Source organism: Halichoerus grypus, chromosome 15 (assembly GCF_964656455.1).
Source record: "Halichoerus grypus chromosome 15, mHalGry1.hap1.1, whole genome shotgun sequence".
Taxonomy (NCBI): Eukaryota; Metazoa; Chordata; class Mammalia; order Carnivora; family Phocidae; genus Halichoerus; species Halichoerus grypus.
The window spans coordinates 11,366,854-11,386,423 of record NC_135726.1 but is presented as its reverse complement, the minus strand read 5'-3'; the positions used below and the strand labels follow the sequence as shown (position 1 = coordinate 11,386,423).

Genomic DNA, 19,570 nt, shown 5'->3' with positions numbered 1-19,570 from the left:
ATTAACTGTTTTATGTATTTGGGTGCTCCTATGTTGGGTACATAAGTATTTACGATTGTTATATCTTCTTGTTGGATTGTCCTGTTTATTATTTTATAGTGTCCTTTGTCTCTTTTTACAGTCTTTGCTTTAAAGACTATTTTGTCTGATGTAAGTATTGTTACTCTGGCCTTCTTTCTTTTTTTTTTTTTAAGATTTTATTTATTTATTTGAGAGAGAGAGAGAGTGCACAAGCAGGGGGAGGGGCAGAGGGAGGAGCAGACTCCCCACTGAGGGATCCCAGGACTCCGGGATCATGACCTGAGCCGAAGGCAGACGCTTAATGACTGAGCCACCCAGGCGCCCTGCAATTTTTAATTTTAAATGGTGTTTTCAAATTTATTATTAAAGAATTGAAGTGTTACTTTTATTTTTTTTATTTTTTTATTTTTTTTAAAGATTTTATTTATTTATTTGACAGAGAGAGACAGCGAGAGAGGGAACACAAGCAGGGGGAGTGGGAGAGGGAGAAGCAGGCTTCCCGCTGAGCAGGGAGCCCGATGCGGGGCTCGATCCCAGGACCCTGAGATCATGACCCGAGCCGAAGGCAGACGCTTAACGACTGAGCCACCCAGGCGCCCCTGAAGTGTTACTTTTAATATGGTGTCCTCAAATGACAGTGCTACAGGGCAGAGAGTAGATTAGCATAGGGAACATGTTTATTAATCAACTGCTATTTTAAATGATCACAAAATGAATAACATTAGGCTTATCTGTAGGAGTCAAAAAGTTAACATTAAAAAAATAAATGAATGAAATGCTGTGGAAACGTGCTTGGCAAACAAATATGTTTTCAGTTGGAAGATTTTTTAATGGTAGAAATTGATAAACTAGTTCTGTCCAATAGAATTTCATATAATGGTGGAAATATTCTATAATACGGTGGCTACTGAACACTTGAAGTGAGGATAGTAGGACTGAGGAGGGGAATTTATTATTATTTTTTTATTTTTAGTTAATACACATTTAAGTTTAGATAGATACATATGGCTGCCATATTAGACAGCACAGCTATACCCTGAAAGTTAAGACACTAAAAGAAGGTTGTGATCATTAGATGTTTAGAGGAATATTTACCAATTGTTACTATAAACGCCAGAGTGCATTAATAAAAATGCAAGTAAGGCTAAGTGATGACATTCTTTTTTTTTTTTTCAAGACCTTCTTAACATAGAATCTGTATGGTATTTCATAATTATCAAATTTCAGACCTTCAACCAATAAACGTTGCTAACGTTGCTTGAGACATTAAACTATAAAACATGCTACACAAACATTTAAATCCTAGACAATCATAGAAATGGCATCAACACCTCTCCCAATGTCCATTTCCATTTCTGGCTTATGTTAATGTCAGGATCTTTATCTCGTACTTTGAACCCCCAGTGTCTGACAGAGAGCCTACCACATAGTGGGCGTTACTCGATATCTGCCGAATAGCTGTAAGTCTGTTCGTTGTATGCACATTGCCTAGTCTGTGGGTCTCGAAGGCAAGCAGCTCAGTATCTATCCCTGGCAAATGGCACAGAGCATGCAGAAGTAAATGCCTGTAAACTGACAAGTAGACTTGGCACCTCTTTATTCCTCTAATTCTTTTTTTTTAAAATATTTTTAATTTACTTATTTGTCAGAGAGAGAGAGAGAGAGCACAAGCAGGGGGACCAGCAGGCAGAGGGAGAAGTAGGCTCCCTGCTGAGCAACAAGCCCCATGCGGGATTCGATCCCAGGACCCTGGGATCATGACCCGAGCCGAAGGCAGACGCTTAACTGCCTGAGCCCCCCACACATCCCCATTCCTCTAATTCTTATCAAGAAAAGCTAAATGGAAATTATGTGTATACTATGAACATGAATACATAAACATCATCATACACACATGTATACACATACACACACACATGCACGTAAATGCTTTCATTTTTGTGTGAGCCAGGAAAGTTCAATGTGTCTCCTTCCCCTCTGTTGACTTCCTGGTTTAGACTTCTGCATGTTAAATGCTAAATTTATTACTAAGAGCTATGAGTCTCACACACTTGGAACAGAAGTAGATTTTCTGGAAGGAATACATAAAGTTTAAAGAAATGCATGTATTTTAAAATGTTATGTGACTTGCAAGTTGCCTTTATTTAGAAGCAAAAACAACCTTGTCCTTCATGAAATCGACCATGTCTGCAGCGTACTTGGTACTTGGAATACCCCTTAGTAGAAAAGACTTTCTTTTCCTTTCTTTTCTTACCATATTTTTGAGGTGGTGGCATGGAACGGCAGAAGTCTCAGAAAGAGGTTGCTGGCTTTAGCTTTGTGGAGAGAGACAAGAAGCAAGGGTAGCCAAGCATACTGCACTGGGCAAAGGGAGTGTTGTACCTGGGCTCTCCTTATCTGGGGATACTGATGTTGTGTGCCAAGCAAAATCCCCTTTGGCCCTCTTGAGAATCTTGAGGAAACATTCTCCATTAGAACCTCTAAAATAATATGACAAGCTTTTTGTGCAAGGGAGGGAGGGCAGTGACTGTCGAGATGCTGGGCAAACTTTCTTGGGGGTTGTACCTATTTCTACTGGATTGAACCTGGGTCATTTTTTTTTTCACAATAAGTAACTAATTGAAGAATTTGCGGGTGGTTCTGGTTCTTCAGTGTGCTGAATGCAATCCACCATGGTTTGCATTAAGGAGAATATCAGTGGTTGGACATTTACTAGGAATCTAAGGCACTCTCCCCTTGTGTTTTAAGTGTTCTGGTGGTTGTAGAAAGCACAGGTAGTTGTTGGATCATTTGCTCTGGGAGAAGCCAGCTGCTCTGCCGTGAGGACATTCAAGCAGCCTGCCAGAGAGACATCCATGAGGCGAGGATGCATGACTTTCTGCAAACAACCAGTACCAACTTGACTTTGGCATTAGTGAGTCACCTTGGAGTTCATTGTCCAGCCCCATTTGAGCTTTCATATTAATGTAGTCCGGGAAAACACATCAACTGCAAGCTCGTGAGAGACCCTGAGTGAGACGTACCCATTCCAGTTGTCTGGAAGTCCTTAGCCACTGAAATTGTAGATATTCCACTTCTTGCCATGTTGAAGTAACTGGTACCGGCTTTGTCGTCTTGCTATAAAAAATTTAAAAACTGGAAAAATGTATGAAACAATGTTTTTTCAGAATTTGGGCAATAGGCAGCGAAGGACTGGGATCCAGGGAAAGGGATAAGAAATGATGGGAGCCCTACAGTTGCTCTGGCTACAACCACCTGGAGACCCTTCATGCACCTTGGCACAAGAGAGGATAAACCAGATTATGACACGCCCATCGAATTGAGAAGACAGAGATTAGAGTCTGGGGAGGGGGTAGTGGGTGAGATTTGCAGGGCAGGATACTCCAGAAGAGGGAGTCATGCAGAAAATGGCTCCAGAGATCAGAATAGGGGTCCTTTTGAATCTGTCGCTGAATACTAGGCTTCACATGCGTAAGGTGTGAAACTCCTGAGGCAGCACGAAGATCAGCTGGGGAGCTAGAAGCTCAGCTGCTTCCAGAACTCACCCATGGCTGGGAGACAAGTTCCACTGAACCTGGCTGGTTAGTCAGTAGAGACAGCTGAAAGGTCAGGCTTTAGTACTGAGGCCAAACTAATAATAATTTATTCCAATAATCCTAAGAATAATAATTCTAACTAGACTCAATAAAGCTTAAAAATAAGCTGATCTGAAAGTTACTTTAACTGCCTGCCAAAACAAATTTCGGTATTCTCTACAGAAAGGCAAAACCTGATAACCTCATAATATTTAACATCTAATATAAAATTGTAAGACATGCAGAAGCAAATATATATATAATGAAATAAAATACATAAAATGTTACTCATAATAAAATATATAGCTATATATATTATATATGTATACATACATATATATGTATAATTATAGTTATCCAAGAAAAAAAATCAGGCAATAGAAGGTACTTAGAAATAGCAAAGGTGAGAGAATTAGCTTAAGGACTTTACAATGGTTATTTAATGTAATTTAATTAATTAATTTATTTTAAATACTCTAATATTCTTTTTAATTAAAGTATACTTGACATACAGTATTATATTAGTTTTAGGCATACAACATAGTGATTCGACATTTAAATACATTAGGGAATGCTACCCCAACAAATATAGCTTCCATATGTCCTCAAAGTTACTACAATATTATTTACTCTATATGCTGTACTTTTCACCCCTGTGACTTTATTTTATTTTTTTTAGTTTTTTTTATTATGTTATGTTAATCACCATACATTACATCATTAGTTTTTGATGTAGTGTTCCATGATTCATTGTTTGCGTATAATACCCAGTGCTCCATGCAGAACGTGCCCTCTTTAATACCCATCACCAGGCTAACCCATCCCTTCCCCCCTCCCCTCTAGAACCCTCAGTCTGTTTCTCAGAGTTACAATGGTTATTTTAAATCATTATGTTTAAAATAATCATTATGTTTAAAATAATCATTGTTATTTAAATCATTATGTTTAAAATCTTCCCTTTAAACATAATTAGGACAGGATTGGGAGATATAAAAATAAACCATGAACTGGTGGACATAAAAGTACAATATACAAAATGAAGATTTTACTGGATGGGACTAAGAGCAGCCATCAAAAAAGGAAAACTCGGTGAACCTGAAGATGTACAAAAAGGGGTTTTACAAATGAAACCGAGAAAAGTAAACACATAAAAAAAGAATAGAGATCCCGTGATGTGTGGGACAATATCAAATGGTCTGTTTTGCATTCAGTTGGCATGACAGAAAACATGGGATCAGAAAGAATTTCTGAACAAATAATGGCTAAAAAATTTCCAAAATTAATGAACTCTCTAAACCCACAGGTCTAAAAGTTTCAGTGAGCTCAACTGAGCAAGATAAATACAAAAAAAGAAAACAGATGGAGTCCTATCATAATAAAATTTCTGAAAACCATTGATTAAAAAAAATCTTAAAAGCAATTGGAGATAAAAGACACATTACACATTGGGCAATAAAGATAAGAATCATTTTAGATGTCTCCTCAATAACTATGCAAATCAGAGGGCAATGGAATTCCATCTTCATAGTCCTAAAAGAAAAGGAAAAAGCCCTATAACGTAGAATGCTGAACCCACCAAAAATATTCAAAAGTGAAGGCAAAATAAAGGCTTTTTCAGACAAATAAATACGTATATGATGTGTCACCAGCAGACCTTCACTATAAGAAATGTTAAAGGAAGTTCTTCAAGTGTAATAGAAAGGATAGCAGATGGGAAATTGGACCCATACAAAGGAATGACTGGTGCCAGAAAATGAGCAAAATCCATGTACAAAATGATTGTGATTGCTTACTAACAGTGATGTAAATAGAAACGAAAACAACTGATTCTGCTTTTATTAGGGAAGTATTTTAACATACATTTACTTTAACTGAATAAGGCACAAAGAAAGTACTCATGAAAACAAAATAAAAACAACAGCAGAGTCAGCACACACTCACTGAATTCAAACAGAAGGACCAAAGTGATGGGGAGAGGGTCTCGGTAGAGAAGGCGCAGTGTTTCTGCCAGTTCAGGCTGCTTAAGGTCTATTCGGAGTATTTGCTGAAAAATGGCAAAGCTGAGGAAGTTCCAGAATTAAATTGGATATCTGAGTTCTTACCAGTTCTTACAAGACGATACTCCCACCAAATGTGACACTTTTAGGAGAATTCAGTCCGTGGTATGAGATACTTGTGTGTGCTTTGACTTTTTCTCACACTCCTTTGGCTCTGTCTCTTTTATTTTTTCATTTTAAAATGTAAAAAAATTGAGGTATAATTGACAGGTAACATTGTGTCCATTGAAGGTGTACAATGTGTTGATTTGATACATTTATAAGTTGCAATATGAGGACCAGGGTACTGTTAGCTACCACCTCAATCACGTCTCGTAATTCTCATTTCTTTCTTGTGGTGAGAATAATTCAGATTTAGTCTCTTAGCAACTTTGAAGTTTATAATACAGTATTGTTGGCCATAATCTCTATCCTATGCATTAGATCTCCAGGACTTATTGATCTCCCAGTTGTATGTCTCTACCCTAAACATCTCCCCAGTTTTCCCACCCCACATCCGTCATTCTATTCTGTTTCTATGAGTTTGGCTTTTTTAGATCCACAAGTGAGATCATACAGTATTTGCCTTTCTCTGTCTGCCTTATCTCACCTAGCATGATGCCCTCAATTTCTATCTATGTTGTTGCAAACGTTAGGAAATCTTGCCTGTGGAAAACACGTCCACCCAGCTCCTTCTGTGATTGGTCTTCACGCTGGGTCCTGCTGTTGTTTGTGAGCATTTCCCCCGCCTCGGTTGGAAAGGGTCTGTCCATGTCGTCCAAGTGCCCTTCAGAGTAATTTAATTAATTATTTTAATTAATAAGATTCGAAAGCCTTTTCAGAGTTGCTTGGCAACATGGCGCTCCCTCAGCTCTCCCCTGAGCAGTGGGGGGGGGGAAGGGAGGCGACAAGGACAGGAAGGAGCTAGCCCATATCAAAGGTCCTCTCCCACCCGATCAGTACTGCTTGTCAAGATCAACTTGTTTTTGAAGAAAGATGAATATGAATTAGGAATCCTGGCTTAAGTATCCTTCTAGGAAGAGAAAATCCATTTTGATGGGAAGCCGGTACTTGTAACTATTAAATTGAAATATTTGGTGATAGTTTTATGTGTGATATTTTCCCTGGTGATTTCTAAAGACCACAACAGGTATTTAATAAGTTTCAATCATTCTGGCCACTTTCCCACAAGCTCTGTGGAGAATACGAATCAGGCGCATCTGCTGGGCACCGCTCTTGTTCTGGGATGAGCTTCAGAATGAGATTGTTATTGGAAACGGAGAGGAAGGAATGGAAAAGAGGTGCAAATGGAAATGATAGTTTCTGGAATAGGCTAATCGAAGGTGCATATATTGCACATATGCAGTCAAGTGTTAAATTTTTAGGTTTTCCTAGACGTGTAAACATGAAGCGGAATCTCTACGTGGTGGCAATGATGATGCCGTGATGTCTCATTTGTGAGATTAAAAAACCCCCGTGGGCTGACCCGTGGTTTCAGGCACTCCTCCACCTGCAGGAACCTCTGCTCCCAGCTCGAGCTGTCAGTGGAACAGAGAATGGCAGGGTCAGACCTCTGGGTGGTGCTCCTTGTCCAAGCGCTAACTGAGGTTGTCCAAAGCTGACCTTGTTACCTCCTCCCCCAGGGCAGCAACTCCTGCTTCCAGTCCCAGAAGTCCCAGAAGTCTCTGATCTTTCTCTTTCCCTTTACTACACACCTGCCTTTTGTTTCACAAGGTACCTTAATAAAGGAAGCCTTTCCATTTCTGCGCCCATCCCTCTAGGCAAAACCAATGACAACGCATCAGCACTGCTACATGGACCCATGCACAGCCGGGTGTGTGGTGTGTGTGGTGTGTGTGTGTGTGTGTGCGCGCGCACATGCGCTCACGTGTGTGTATGTGTTGTCCTCATCTAGGCTCTTGTGGGCAGACTCTTATCTTAAAAACCATTCGCTTTCCCTACAACTACTCATGATAATTAGCGAAATGCTAATAGTCACAGCAGATGATACCATACCATTAATTAAATAAACTACCATGGAAATATGAAGAACTCAGAATACTTATTATATGGGAGAGATAACCTCTGTTAATACAGATTCTAGAAAAGGTGCTCTTTGCCTAGTTCGGTCCGCCGCCGATACCTATATCTCACTTTATAATAGATAACATCCATTCTATATTTTTAAAAGCTTGGGCGAAGTTTTACACGCAAAATGTTATGATGATGTTGAAATCATTTCTTTAGGGGCGCCTGGGTGGCTCAGTCGGTTAAGTGCCTGCCTTCGGCTCAGGTCATGATTTCAGGGTCCTGGGATCGAGCCCTGCGTCGGGTTCCCTGCTCAGCAGGGAGCCTGCTTCTCCCTTTCACTCTGCCTGCCACTCCCCCTGCTTGTGCTCTCTCTCTCAAATAAATAAATAAAATCTTAAAAAAAAAAAGAAATCATTTCTTTAGGGCTTCTGAATCTTTCTACAGTATTAATCATAGTAATAATGACCCCATGTAGAGAATTTACTCTGAATCTGTGTACACTTGAAGTTAAACTTGATGAACTTTTTTTTTTTTTTTTAAATTATGTGCTAGAGTCTTTGCTCTTCTATTATATGCGTCACAAAATGCTGACCCTTTCCTTGTTAGTTCAGGGAACATTTTAGTTCTCGTGGCCTGGCAGTTGTCTTTCTCCTCCAAATAATCTTTTCTCACTATGCCTGTATTAAGAGGCAGAAAGTGTGGCTTGCTGCTGGATTCAGATGGAGGCTATATCCCACAATGGGCAGCTCTGCTGTTCTCCCTGCAACCACACTTAGCTGAGGGATGTTGCTTTTGTACTACATTTTAGCCACAACCATGTAGAATAAGTTTATTGGTGGAGAAATTTTACTTCACCTCAAAGAGAGTTATTTAAAGTGATCGCGAGCTTGGATTTGTTGAGTCACTGACATTAGTTGATTCACTGTGATGCTGTTCACAATTTTTTGTCGTAACCATCAATGACATGGTTCAGCTTTGAGAGCTATATTTAGAGTTCTGTTCAAGTTCTTGCCTGAGATGCGGGGCTGGAGGGTCAAGATTTAGAGGAGCCAGAATGGTTACTTTTTATTCTTTCCCTTTAGGAGAGAAGATTTGCATACCTGTGCCTCTCAGTCCTCCCCAGGTAACGGTTTTCCTTGGCAGCATCTCTGCTCATCTCTTTATCTTTAAAGAACAAAGTGGAGGAGTCACATAGTCTCAGTTCCTTAAAATTGAGGAAAACATAAAGCACGGGAAGGGAAATATTTTCTCAGAGGGAGAGAGAATACCCTTGAAGGGTGAGGAGGCTGTTCTGGCTCAGTGTGTACTGGGACACATGTTCACCTCCCTGGCTTCCCCCCAGATTTTCCTAATCCTTTAACCATTAACCATTTATCACCTGGTGGTGGGACTGTAACTTTAGGTCAATTTTATACTCCTGCAAGCTCGGCAAAGCTTTGCAGAGCTAAATAGATGGTCATTTTTTTTTTTTTTAAATGGGGTTAATAGAATTCTCTGACTTCCATTAATATATTTTAATGCTCAACCTTTAGTCAATAGGTTTTCCTTAATGTTAACTCAAATCCATCCTGCTGGGATAAAAACTAGTATTGCTGGTCATCCGTTGGAGATGTGCTGACCAGCCTATATAAATATGATTTATACATTTTTAGGCTGACAGATCCTTCCTTTAACCCTCCATGGCTAATTCCAGAAATTCCTGTTAATCTTTCTTATAAATAACATATTGCACTTAACACCATGTCTTTCTTCACATTATCCACATAATTCACCAGTTGTTGGGCTGTGAATTAGAAGAGAGTCTGAGTCATGAACTCATTCTTAGCTTGAGTTCCCAAAGCTCCCCAGGTTTTTCCATTATATGTGTCTAAAGCCATTTCTCCTCCTCTTATGTTATATTTGTACTGATTTTTTCTTCCTAAAGGGATTACATCCACATCTGTTTCTATTAAACACTACTCTGCTTATCTTTCCTTTTCTCCAAATTGTCAAGGGTGCCTCTTTCTTCTTAATTCTGTGTCCTAGCCTCATCTCTATGGAGATTTATCTAAGACTTGCACTGAGGAAATATCTTATTAAAATGTAAATAGATTCTCAACATCCCAAACACATTCAAGTCATCAAAATGTGGCTATTTATTTGTTGGGTTCATGTTTCTATTTCTAAAAAAAAATGTGTTTAAAAATCAAAGACAGCAACCTTAATTAAATAGGGTTTTTGCATGGTGGTGGGAGGTAAGACATTTGGAAGTTTATGTGTAAGTGTTCTTACGGCACAGTTATCCATATAGTAGAATCAACAATTCACTTTATATTCCTTTCCTTATATCTTAAGAAAAAGAGCCTTTCCTGTTTGAGGAAAAAATGTTTTAAGATTTTCATACCTGGTTGACAGAGCACTTTGTCCTTTCTGATTGCTTTAAAGGACTCTGAATCCTGTTTTGATCCATGCAGAATGGAAGTGTGTCCCCTCTCCCCACTCGACTCTTGTGATACAGTGTTTTTTATTAATAGGGAAAAAATTCTGGAAATGGGAAATTGAGACGTGGCCCAAATTATTTCAGAAATATGGCCAGTGAAACTCCAGTATTAGGTTCATATGACAATCGTGGAGATAGCACAAACTAAATCACGTGATATGACTCAGAGCACTGTGAGCTTTAATAATTGATATCTACAAAAATAATTTGGGGACAAAAAGGCTATACAGTGGAAAAGTATTAGTATAGTGATGGCAACATATCACAAGCAATTTTACAGCCGTCTTTCCCTCTTATCAACGTTCTCATCCCCCTTATCAACTCAGCTCATGTCATACTTTGCTTGAATCTCCAGTTGTCCAGGCTGTGGTGTCCTCTGCTGTTGGAAATTGTGAAGAAGCTGAGCAGAGACAGTAGAAAGGGTCAGCTTGAACCAAGGATGAGGATGAGGAGGATGGCAAGCTGTCATTCATGACAAGATGCAGGCAGTCTTACAGATTAGAACCGAACTATAGTAGGAGGTAAAAATATGAAATCATTTACATACATATGTGTATATGTACACAGTCACACTCACACACAACCAGTGAGTAAAGCAGAGTATTCCTGAAGGAAACATGAACAGAACATCCTAGAAGTCACCAGTGACACACAATTTGCTCATTTACTCATTCATGCCTTCATTTTTTCAATATTTATGTAACCCCTCCCTAATCAATGCTCTGCACTGAAGAAGACAATATGGGAATAAAATGATGGAATATCTTTAAGAAACTAGAATTAATCTGGGCAATATTTCCATATGTGTAAGATTAAATCATAATTAAAAAGTCAATGGTTTAATGTCTTTAGCATGCTGTAGCATACTACTGGGTCCATGGAAAAAGCCCACTCATTACTGAAAGAGTTTTCCTTTAGGGATTAGCTTGCCTGTAAAACCAAAAAGGCAAACCCATGGAGAAAGGTGATGGGTGATGATTCTTCCCAGGACATCTAGTAAAATTCCCAGAATGAATTCTCCCCGGGATCAATCACTAGAGATTGGGTGGCAGGCAGGGAATAACGTAGCAACATATGTTAACTTCCTTCTAGTGGCCAGAGAAATGCAACAACCTAGTTTGTGTTTGATGTGTAAAATAAATGATTGAGGGAAAAGGAAATAAAGCACCAAATGGATTTCACTGGCTCATAGAAAATGAACTTCTCAATTCTTGTGTACCAGCTGCATTGGTTTGCTTCTGCGAGCTTGCTGTAGCTCTATATAGACTGTTTAAAAGGTTAGCTGCCATGACCCTGATATGACAAAGGGATACACGAGGATGTGGATGTCAGCAGTGCATGAGTGCACATAACAGGAAAATGTTCCAGCTTTAAAGGTGGCAACACCAAGACAGTGTATTAGAGTAAAATGTTTCCACTAGTTCAACTGAGAGAGAGTTTGATGGGTCATTTTCCCAGACTAATGAAAGGAAGGATGTTTCCTTTATGTGGATGGGGTGGTTACAAATGAATATAATGGTTCCCCAAAATGAGCATTATTCTGAGCATCATGTATTCCATTCACACTAGGGGCACTGATTTATAATTACCCTAATGGAGCCCAGAACTGGGACAAATGGATATTCACATTGCATTTTCTTTTGAGGCACTGAGTATATTGGGCACATACCACCACAACTACAGGGTGCAAGTGAGGTTTGTTTATGTCAACTTGCTTGCAATGGATGTGCATTTCTAGGTCACTGATTCCAGCACAGCAGTGTTCATGGCAAACAGTGTGTAAAGGGGGATTTATACGCAGGATGGCTGACATAACCGGATAGACTCTGGCTTGGTCTGCTTGGGTGGCTAGCTCTAAATGAAGCCTGGGCATCTGCAGGTAGTGTCCTAGCTGATGAAAAATGGACTTGAGTTTGGACTTACTGATACCCAAGTACATTAAACTAAAACATATACTGAGCTGGGAACATGGAAGAAAATCTATTATGAATAGCAAGAGAAGGAGTGACTAAAATGTCTCCTTTAGTCCCAAATTCTGTTTCCTATTTTATTGTGAGGGAGTCCATTAGCAAAAGAGATCAGATTTCAGATTGAGATCTTCTAAGTAATGTTAAGTACCTATCAGAGCGTATCATCCGGGATGCTGTTAGCTGTGTTACTAGGTTCTAGGAGTGTATACTCACTTACCTTTCTACGTTAGGTACATTCAGCCATGATAGCATTCGGGCTCTTGACACATGATTTGTAAGAGGATTTAGTTTTCCTTAAACTGCAATGTGAAGTCTGAAATAGAAATCTAATCTTAAAACTAGTACGGGGGAATTTTCAAAAACATCTTAAAATATGAGTGCAGGGAATCTTAAAATAGTAGGAAGAATAGTATTCCTGGTGTCAGGAGAACACACGGTAGAAAGAGCAGGGTCATTAGTAGCTGATTTGTTCGGCCAAATGCAGGCCCTGTGACATATTTAAGGTGATCCAAAGAGTGATATTTGTGTAAGGGTGCAAATGTCTATTTTTGTATCGAATTCTGAAGCCAGTGCTGTCGTATAAAAATAGATACCTTATTCTTTAGTCCTGGAACGAAAATTAGGTATTTTTAGGAGGTATTGATTCTAGCTTCCATATTGAGTTTACAAAGAAATCAAAGACCAAACGGGCTGCTGTCTATTGTTGCAGGGTTGCTCGGGGCAAGTTTATAGCACTGAAACTAGAGGGATGGGATTTCCATTTACTAAAATGAGAAGCCTATTGGAACATCAGGTTTGGAAGATCAGGTGTTTGTTTTGGGGGGATATGCATTCAATTTTGGATGCAGAAAGTCTGAGACAGCTCTTTGCAATCCTAGCAGAAATGTCAAGTAGACAGCTAGAATTTGGGGCAGAAGTTGGGAATTGTCAATATACATGGAGTATTGGAAAGCCTGAGAGCCCAAGGAGAGAGCATCCATACAGATAGAGAAGATCGCCTTGGGCAAAGCCTAGTGGCCCTACGGTGTTCAGAGGCCAGGGAGATGGGGAAGAACCATAAAGGAAATTTAGATGAGTGATCAGTGAGAAAGAAGGAGACACAGAAAGTGGCATGACCTGGAAGCCAAATGAAGGAAGTATTTTGAGGGAATGATTGACCACGCGAAACGTGGCTGTTACATCAGTGTGGGAGAAGATGCATTTAGAGAGGAATGAGGACAAAACCTGTAATCTTTCACCAGCTGGGGATGGGGTGCTGTTGTCTGTTCTGACTTTTGCAAATCCTAGGATTTTTGGACTCTCTCTAATCCTTTTTATTCCTGCTTACAAGTGGAAATTCTTTTTTCAGCTAATCTCTCTTGAAACGCTTTGTCATATGTATCCAATAATAAGCAACTCATGCTATTAACATTCTGTTGTCTAATTACTTCCCATACAGCTACCATATGATTAGGCACATGGACGCTCTCAAAGGTTATTGGACATGACTGTTTAGCAGATACTGTGTTGCTTCATCACATGGCCTGCCATCTTCCCAGCTTGTAATATGATTTCCCTTACTGCTTCTTCTTTAAGCCAATGCTATGCTAAGATTTATATTTTAAGGTTTTTAGCAGTGACCCCTTGAGATCCAGTCAAATGCTAGGCAATCCCCAAATTCCAATGGCCTAAAAGAGCAAGGATTTATTTTTCACTCATACAAAGCCCACTGCATGTTTGGGACTCCACTCCTGGGTAACTTCTCCATGTCATGGCTCAGCCTGGCATCTTCACACACTCCCAGGGCAGTGAAGGCCCTGTTGGAAAGATGAAAACCAGCAGCTAAGTTCTTCCAGTAGAAAGTTGCACACACCGCTCCCAAAGCAAAGCCAGATGGCCAGTTCCAGTTTCTAAGGCTTACAGTAGAGGAATAAGATATAGTTGCAAAGCCTGACTCAGTACATAAATCAGTGTAAAGCCACATGAATTTACTTTTTATCTTCTTGCATAATATCAAACTAATTTTTATGTAGAAACTGTTTTACTTCATTTCTGGGCCTGACACTCTAAAGACATAATAGCTAACGTGATATGAACAGGCTAGGTTTTCAGTAAAACTTCAGTAATCCTCTTAGAGTGAAAAATGCACTAGGTTTTTATGATTTGAACTCTGCCCTAAAGTAATTCATGCCAGTTGTTAGCAGAACCTAGAAGTAAAACCACACTGGTCGTCACCTAAACCCCTGGTCTGTTACTGATGCCATGTTTTTTTTCCAAGGCTGTACCTTTGTTGTTCTACTTTACTTTTTTACAAGCTTGCACTGAAACGGCCCCTATTTTTAGCTGCTATAGACCTCACCTCTCTTACCTTCTCAATATTGCCATCTGTTTGTTGTTGCTGTTGTTATTCCGACAAAGACTAATGTGCGTTTCTCTAAGTACTTTAGGTAGAATTGATGACACCATAAAGCGGCCATATCACTCTCGATGTGAACGTATTTATACACAGTTGATTTAGTGTTACCTGAGAATGAGTTATTTTGCCATTAGTGAAATATCTCAATCCAGGTGTTGGTCAAAGGAACTCTCCCTACTCCACTAGGAAAAGAGGAACTGGCAGGAGTGACCAACCCCATTAAAGAAGATCTGTTTGTCTTCCATTGGATTTTATTTCTACTCATATATTTGTAGTAGATGAGGAAAAATCAGCACAAATAAAAGTGGCTTTGTTTGGTCAACAGACACATGGAAAAGTGCTCAACATCACTCGGCATCAGGGAAATACAAATCAAAACCACAATGAGATACCACCTCACACCAGTCAGAATGGCTAAAATTAACAAGTCAGGAAATGACACATGTTGACGAGGATGCGAAGAAAGGGGAACCCTCCTACACTGTTGGTGGGAATGCAAGCTGGTGCAGCCACTCTGGAAAACAGTATGGAGGTTCCTCAAAAAGTTGAAAATAGAGCTACCATATGACCCAGCCATTACACTACTAGGCATTTACCCCAAAGATACAAATGTAGTGATCCGAAGGGGCACGTGCACCCCAATGTTTATAGCAGCAATGTCCACAGTAGCCAAACTATGGAAAGAGCCACATGTCCATCGACAGATGAACAGATAAAGAAGATGTAGTATATATATACAATGGAATATTATGCAGCCATCAAAAAATGAAATCTTGCCATTTGCAACGACAGGGATGGAGCCAGAGGGTATTATGCTAAGTGAAATAAGTCAATCAGGGTAAGACAATTATCATATGATCTCACTGATATGTGGAATTTAAGAAACAAGGCAGAGGATCATAGGGGAAGAGGGGAAAAAAATGAAACAAGACAAAACTTGAGAGGGAGACAAACCATAAGAAACTCTTAATCTCAGGAAACAAACTGAGGGTTTCTGAAGGGAAGGGAGGTGGGGGGATGGGGTAACTGGGTGTTGGGCATTGGGGAGGGTATGTATTTTAATGAGCACTGGGTATTATATAAGACTGATGAATCACAGACCTGTACCCCTGAAACAAATAATACATTATATGTTATTTGAAAAAAATTTTTAAAAAGTGGCTTTGTTTTGGACAAATCTACAGTTCTACGAAAATAACTAACTTCTCTTATGTTAACATGTTCTTTGTGTGTAGCGATATGTAGTTCAAAAATTGCTTCAGATTTGCGCTCATTTGCATGTCATACGGTAAATAAGGAATGTGTACATTATTCCTCCTTTACTGATAAGTAAATACAGACTTTAAAAAAAAAAAATCCAGACTTGCTAACATTCACACAGTTAGCTGTTGACAAAGCTGGGATTAAAACCTGTGTTATCTGGTTTCCTTCTGTGCAATTTCCACAAGCAATTTCCTAGATAATACAAAGTGAAGAGTATTATTTTTTTTTATCATGACCCGAAATTTATTTGATCTCATTAAATAAATAGCTGTACTGAGCACAGCACTCGAGGCTGTTCAGGCGGTGCCCTTGAACTGCTGGAGGTTCCTTTTGTGCACCTGCCCATGGGGCATCTGACAGTGATTCACTTGTGGATTCTTCAAATATACTCCCGACATGAAAGACGAGGGATTCTTTTTATAAGTCACTCTTTATGAATTAGTAAATTTTTAATTGTTCTCAATCGGTGGCAAATACTTTAGCAACTTGAATAGTGTTCTTGCTGTTTACGGATCTTACTGAGGAACAGACAGACTTGTTACAGAGTTAAAGCCTGCACTTTTCTCTTACTGCTTCCTTTTGCTGATCGTACTTGGGGCTTTGGAATTAACTGTTTGAAGGGCCTGGACCATAACACATCACTTATCCACAGTAGAAGGATTGAACCATGAATATGGCGGGGGGGCGGGGGGGAGGCATTTATTAAGTCAAATAGAGGTAGGAGCCAGAACTCTAAGAAGGACAATCCTTGAAATCTGGGCTAATTTTATTTTTTAATGTTTCCATCAGGTAATGCTATACTCTTTGGCAATTTACTTTACCTCTCTGTACTTATATTTCTTTATTAGATACATGGAGGGAATTACCACACAATATTTAATAATGCGTAAATAACATGTTCAATTTTATTTTCATTTCTATGGAATAGATATCATATGATCTTAAGAGAATTCTATGATTATTTATTAGATACATGGAGGGAATTACCACACAATATTTAATAATGCGTAAATAGCATGTTCAATTTTATTTTCATTTCTATGGAATAGATATCATATGATCTTAAGAGAATTCTATGATTATTTATTAGATACATGGAGGGAATTACCACACAATATTTAATAATGCGTAAATAGCATGTTCAATTTTATTTTCATTTCTATGGAATAGATATCATATGATCTTAAGAGAATTCTATGATTATTTATTAGATACATGGAGGGAATTACCACACAATATTTAATAATGCGTAAATAACATGTTCAATTTTATTTTCATTTCTATGGAATAGATATCATATGATCTTAAGAGAATTCTATGATTAATATCTTCTCTAAGGCAATGTCAAAAGGAACTTTTTAGGTGATCCCACGAGTGGCCATTCTCTGTGGGATAAGAACAAAGCCAAACACTTCTAGTACCAATTTCTCTGGAGTAGATAGTATATTGAAATAATAAAATTTTCTGCAAGAACACGAGTTAGGATTCAAGGTCAAATAGGCCATTTATTAGAAAATTGGACTCCCAAGTTTAAATAAAAACAAGGTTTCATTTTAAACGTACTTAAAGAATATGGGCAAAATATATTAGACCAGAATTCAAAGAGGTTGACATGACTTGCACTCCCAGGAGTGATGTAATGGGACACCGCAGACAAGTATGCCTATGGCCCCCTCCCCCTGCAAATCCTAATAAAAAATATCTTGAAGATATCAGAGAGCTGTGGAGGCACAGGAGGTTAGTTGAACCACAATTTATGGGAGGAGAGAGCATACCAGAGGTGAGGTAGTGATCTCTGCCTTTTCTCCCCCTTAAATTTGTGAGAGAAGTATTTCCTGATTCTGAGTGTGACCTGAGAGCTTGCAGAGACAGAGATGCTATCCTGGGGAAAAGAGTAACCAGCAAAGCTTTTCATGGTCACGCAGGGCCAATATCACAATACAACAGCAGGGATTTTTCTTTTCCTTTTTCTTTTTTTTTTTTCGTGGAAATTTTGAGCTGGTTTTGATATGTAATGGAAGCTAGGGATCTTGGTTAAAATATTTTCAGAGGTAGAGTGAAATGTCCTGCAATCTTGAGGTGCATAGGGAATAAAGACCCAATTTGGGAGAAAACACAGAGCTGGTCTTTCCAGCAATATTTTTTAGGGCAGATTTTGAAACTCTTAGAGGTAGCAGGTTAAGAGGCTTGGGTTGGAAACTCTGAAGGCAGAGAAAGTTCTCTTACCAAGCTTTTCAGGCCTAAGGACACAGGCCCACCATGCTCTCTATGGATGCTTATCAGTCTGCTGAGCATTCTGATTCCTAGAGAAAGGACTTTTTTCACTATAAGATAATTCGACTCCGGGGCGCCTGGGTGGCTCAGTCGTTAAGCGTCTGCCTTCGGCTCAGGTCATGGTCCCAGGGTCCTGGGATCGAGCTCCGCATCGGGCTCCCTGCTCAGCAGGAAGCCTGCTTCTCCCTCTCCCACTCCCCCTGCTTGTGTTCCCTCTCTCGTTGTCTCTCTCTCTGTCAAATAAATAAATAAAATCTTAAAAAAAAAAAAGATAATTTGACTCCAAGAATACCTGAAAATATTTAACTTCATGTGCATAGTGAGACTCAGAGAGCACTTCTGCCTACTTTATTTCATTCGTTTGTCCTTCTAACCTGGTAGTTGTGGGGCTAATTCTGATTTTATACATAAGGACCCTGGGGTTCAGTGGTCAGAATGAGAGCCGGGCTGGAACCCAGGTGTTCTGACTGCTCATCCTATGCCCACGTACTATATTAATATAGGCACCTACTTAGACTGGTCGCTCAGGAGCTCTGAAACTACTTTAAACCTCATTGTACAAATGGACCACGTTCGAGTCATTTGTATTTGCAAAGACTGGTCTTTCACTGGCACTTACAACAAAGCAACTGCTCAGAGTCTCTGGAATCAATATCATTCTCCCCTGGAACTTGGATTACAGAAACTGGTAGTGAAGAGGAGAAGGTGTAGAGCGTGCGGGCATGAATTTTGGTTTCAGGATACAAATTAGAGCTAGGGTTTCACAGTGAATTATTTGTATTTCTGTCACCTGAGGAGCTCCAGAGGGTAACTGGGTTAATTTGCTTACTGTAATTTACCAAGCTATTCTAGGCTTTTATTTTCTAATAAACCGTGGAGAGTTCTTAATTGGTAATTAGAAAATGATTATACCTTGTCTGTAAAAACCACATTTCTATGACTATATTGATGTGATTATGCAATTACATTTCAAATTAGCTTAAACAATGTTTAACACAGGAATTCTAATTTGGTTCTGATTCATGGTAATGTGGGCGTGGCCAGAAGTGGGGACATCCTCGAGTATGAGCACACCTTCCTGGTTTTGAAGTGGGTTCTCAACTCGCTCACACAATACTCACAAGGAGTGTTCCTTGTAATACATGGGGGGCAGCAGCGAGGGTTTAATTTCATCATTCTGTCTTAATTTTGTACATAATTCCTTTTTAATTATGACTTAAGCCAAGATCTTTAATTTTTTATGGAAACCAAGTGGCTTTTATATTTCAATATTATGATTATTTTTTACTTGATAAGAATATACTGTAGTTAATTAAATACCTTTAACATACATTTGCAATGATCAGACCAAGAAGGAGAATTTAATCATCATCATCATCATCATCATCATCATCATCATAATGCATTGATTATTCCAAAATGTAGCAATCCAAACAAATACAGCTCAGGATTGTTGATGAAGAGTAGGGATTTGGTAGACTCTGAACAGTGATACATTTGAGAATCAAAGAGGCTAACAACCCAGA

At 39.1% G+C, this 19,570-nt stretch overlaps 1 protein-coding gene across 4 annotated transcripts in view; it reads left to right on the top strand.

Annotated features, from left to right (window-relative positions):
* The window catches only part of LOC118534292 (uncharacterized), a 110,173-nt gene that overhangs the window by 75,017 nt on the left and 15,586 nt on the right, over positions 1–19,570 (top strand). For 3 of the 4 annotated variants that reach the window (XM_078063668.1, XM_078063669.1, XM_078063667.1), the window contains one exon: positions 8,746–8,786. The exons of the other annotated variant lie outside the window; for it this stretch is intronic. In XM_078063668.1, the coding sequence (XP_077919794.1) occupies positions 8,746–8,786 (41 nt within the window). The remainder of the gene's footprint in view (positions 1–8,745; positions 8,787–19,570) is intronic. 4 annotated transcript variants of the gene reach the window in all.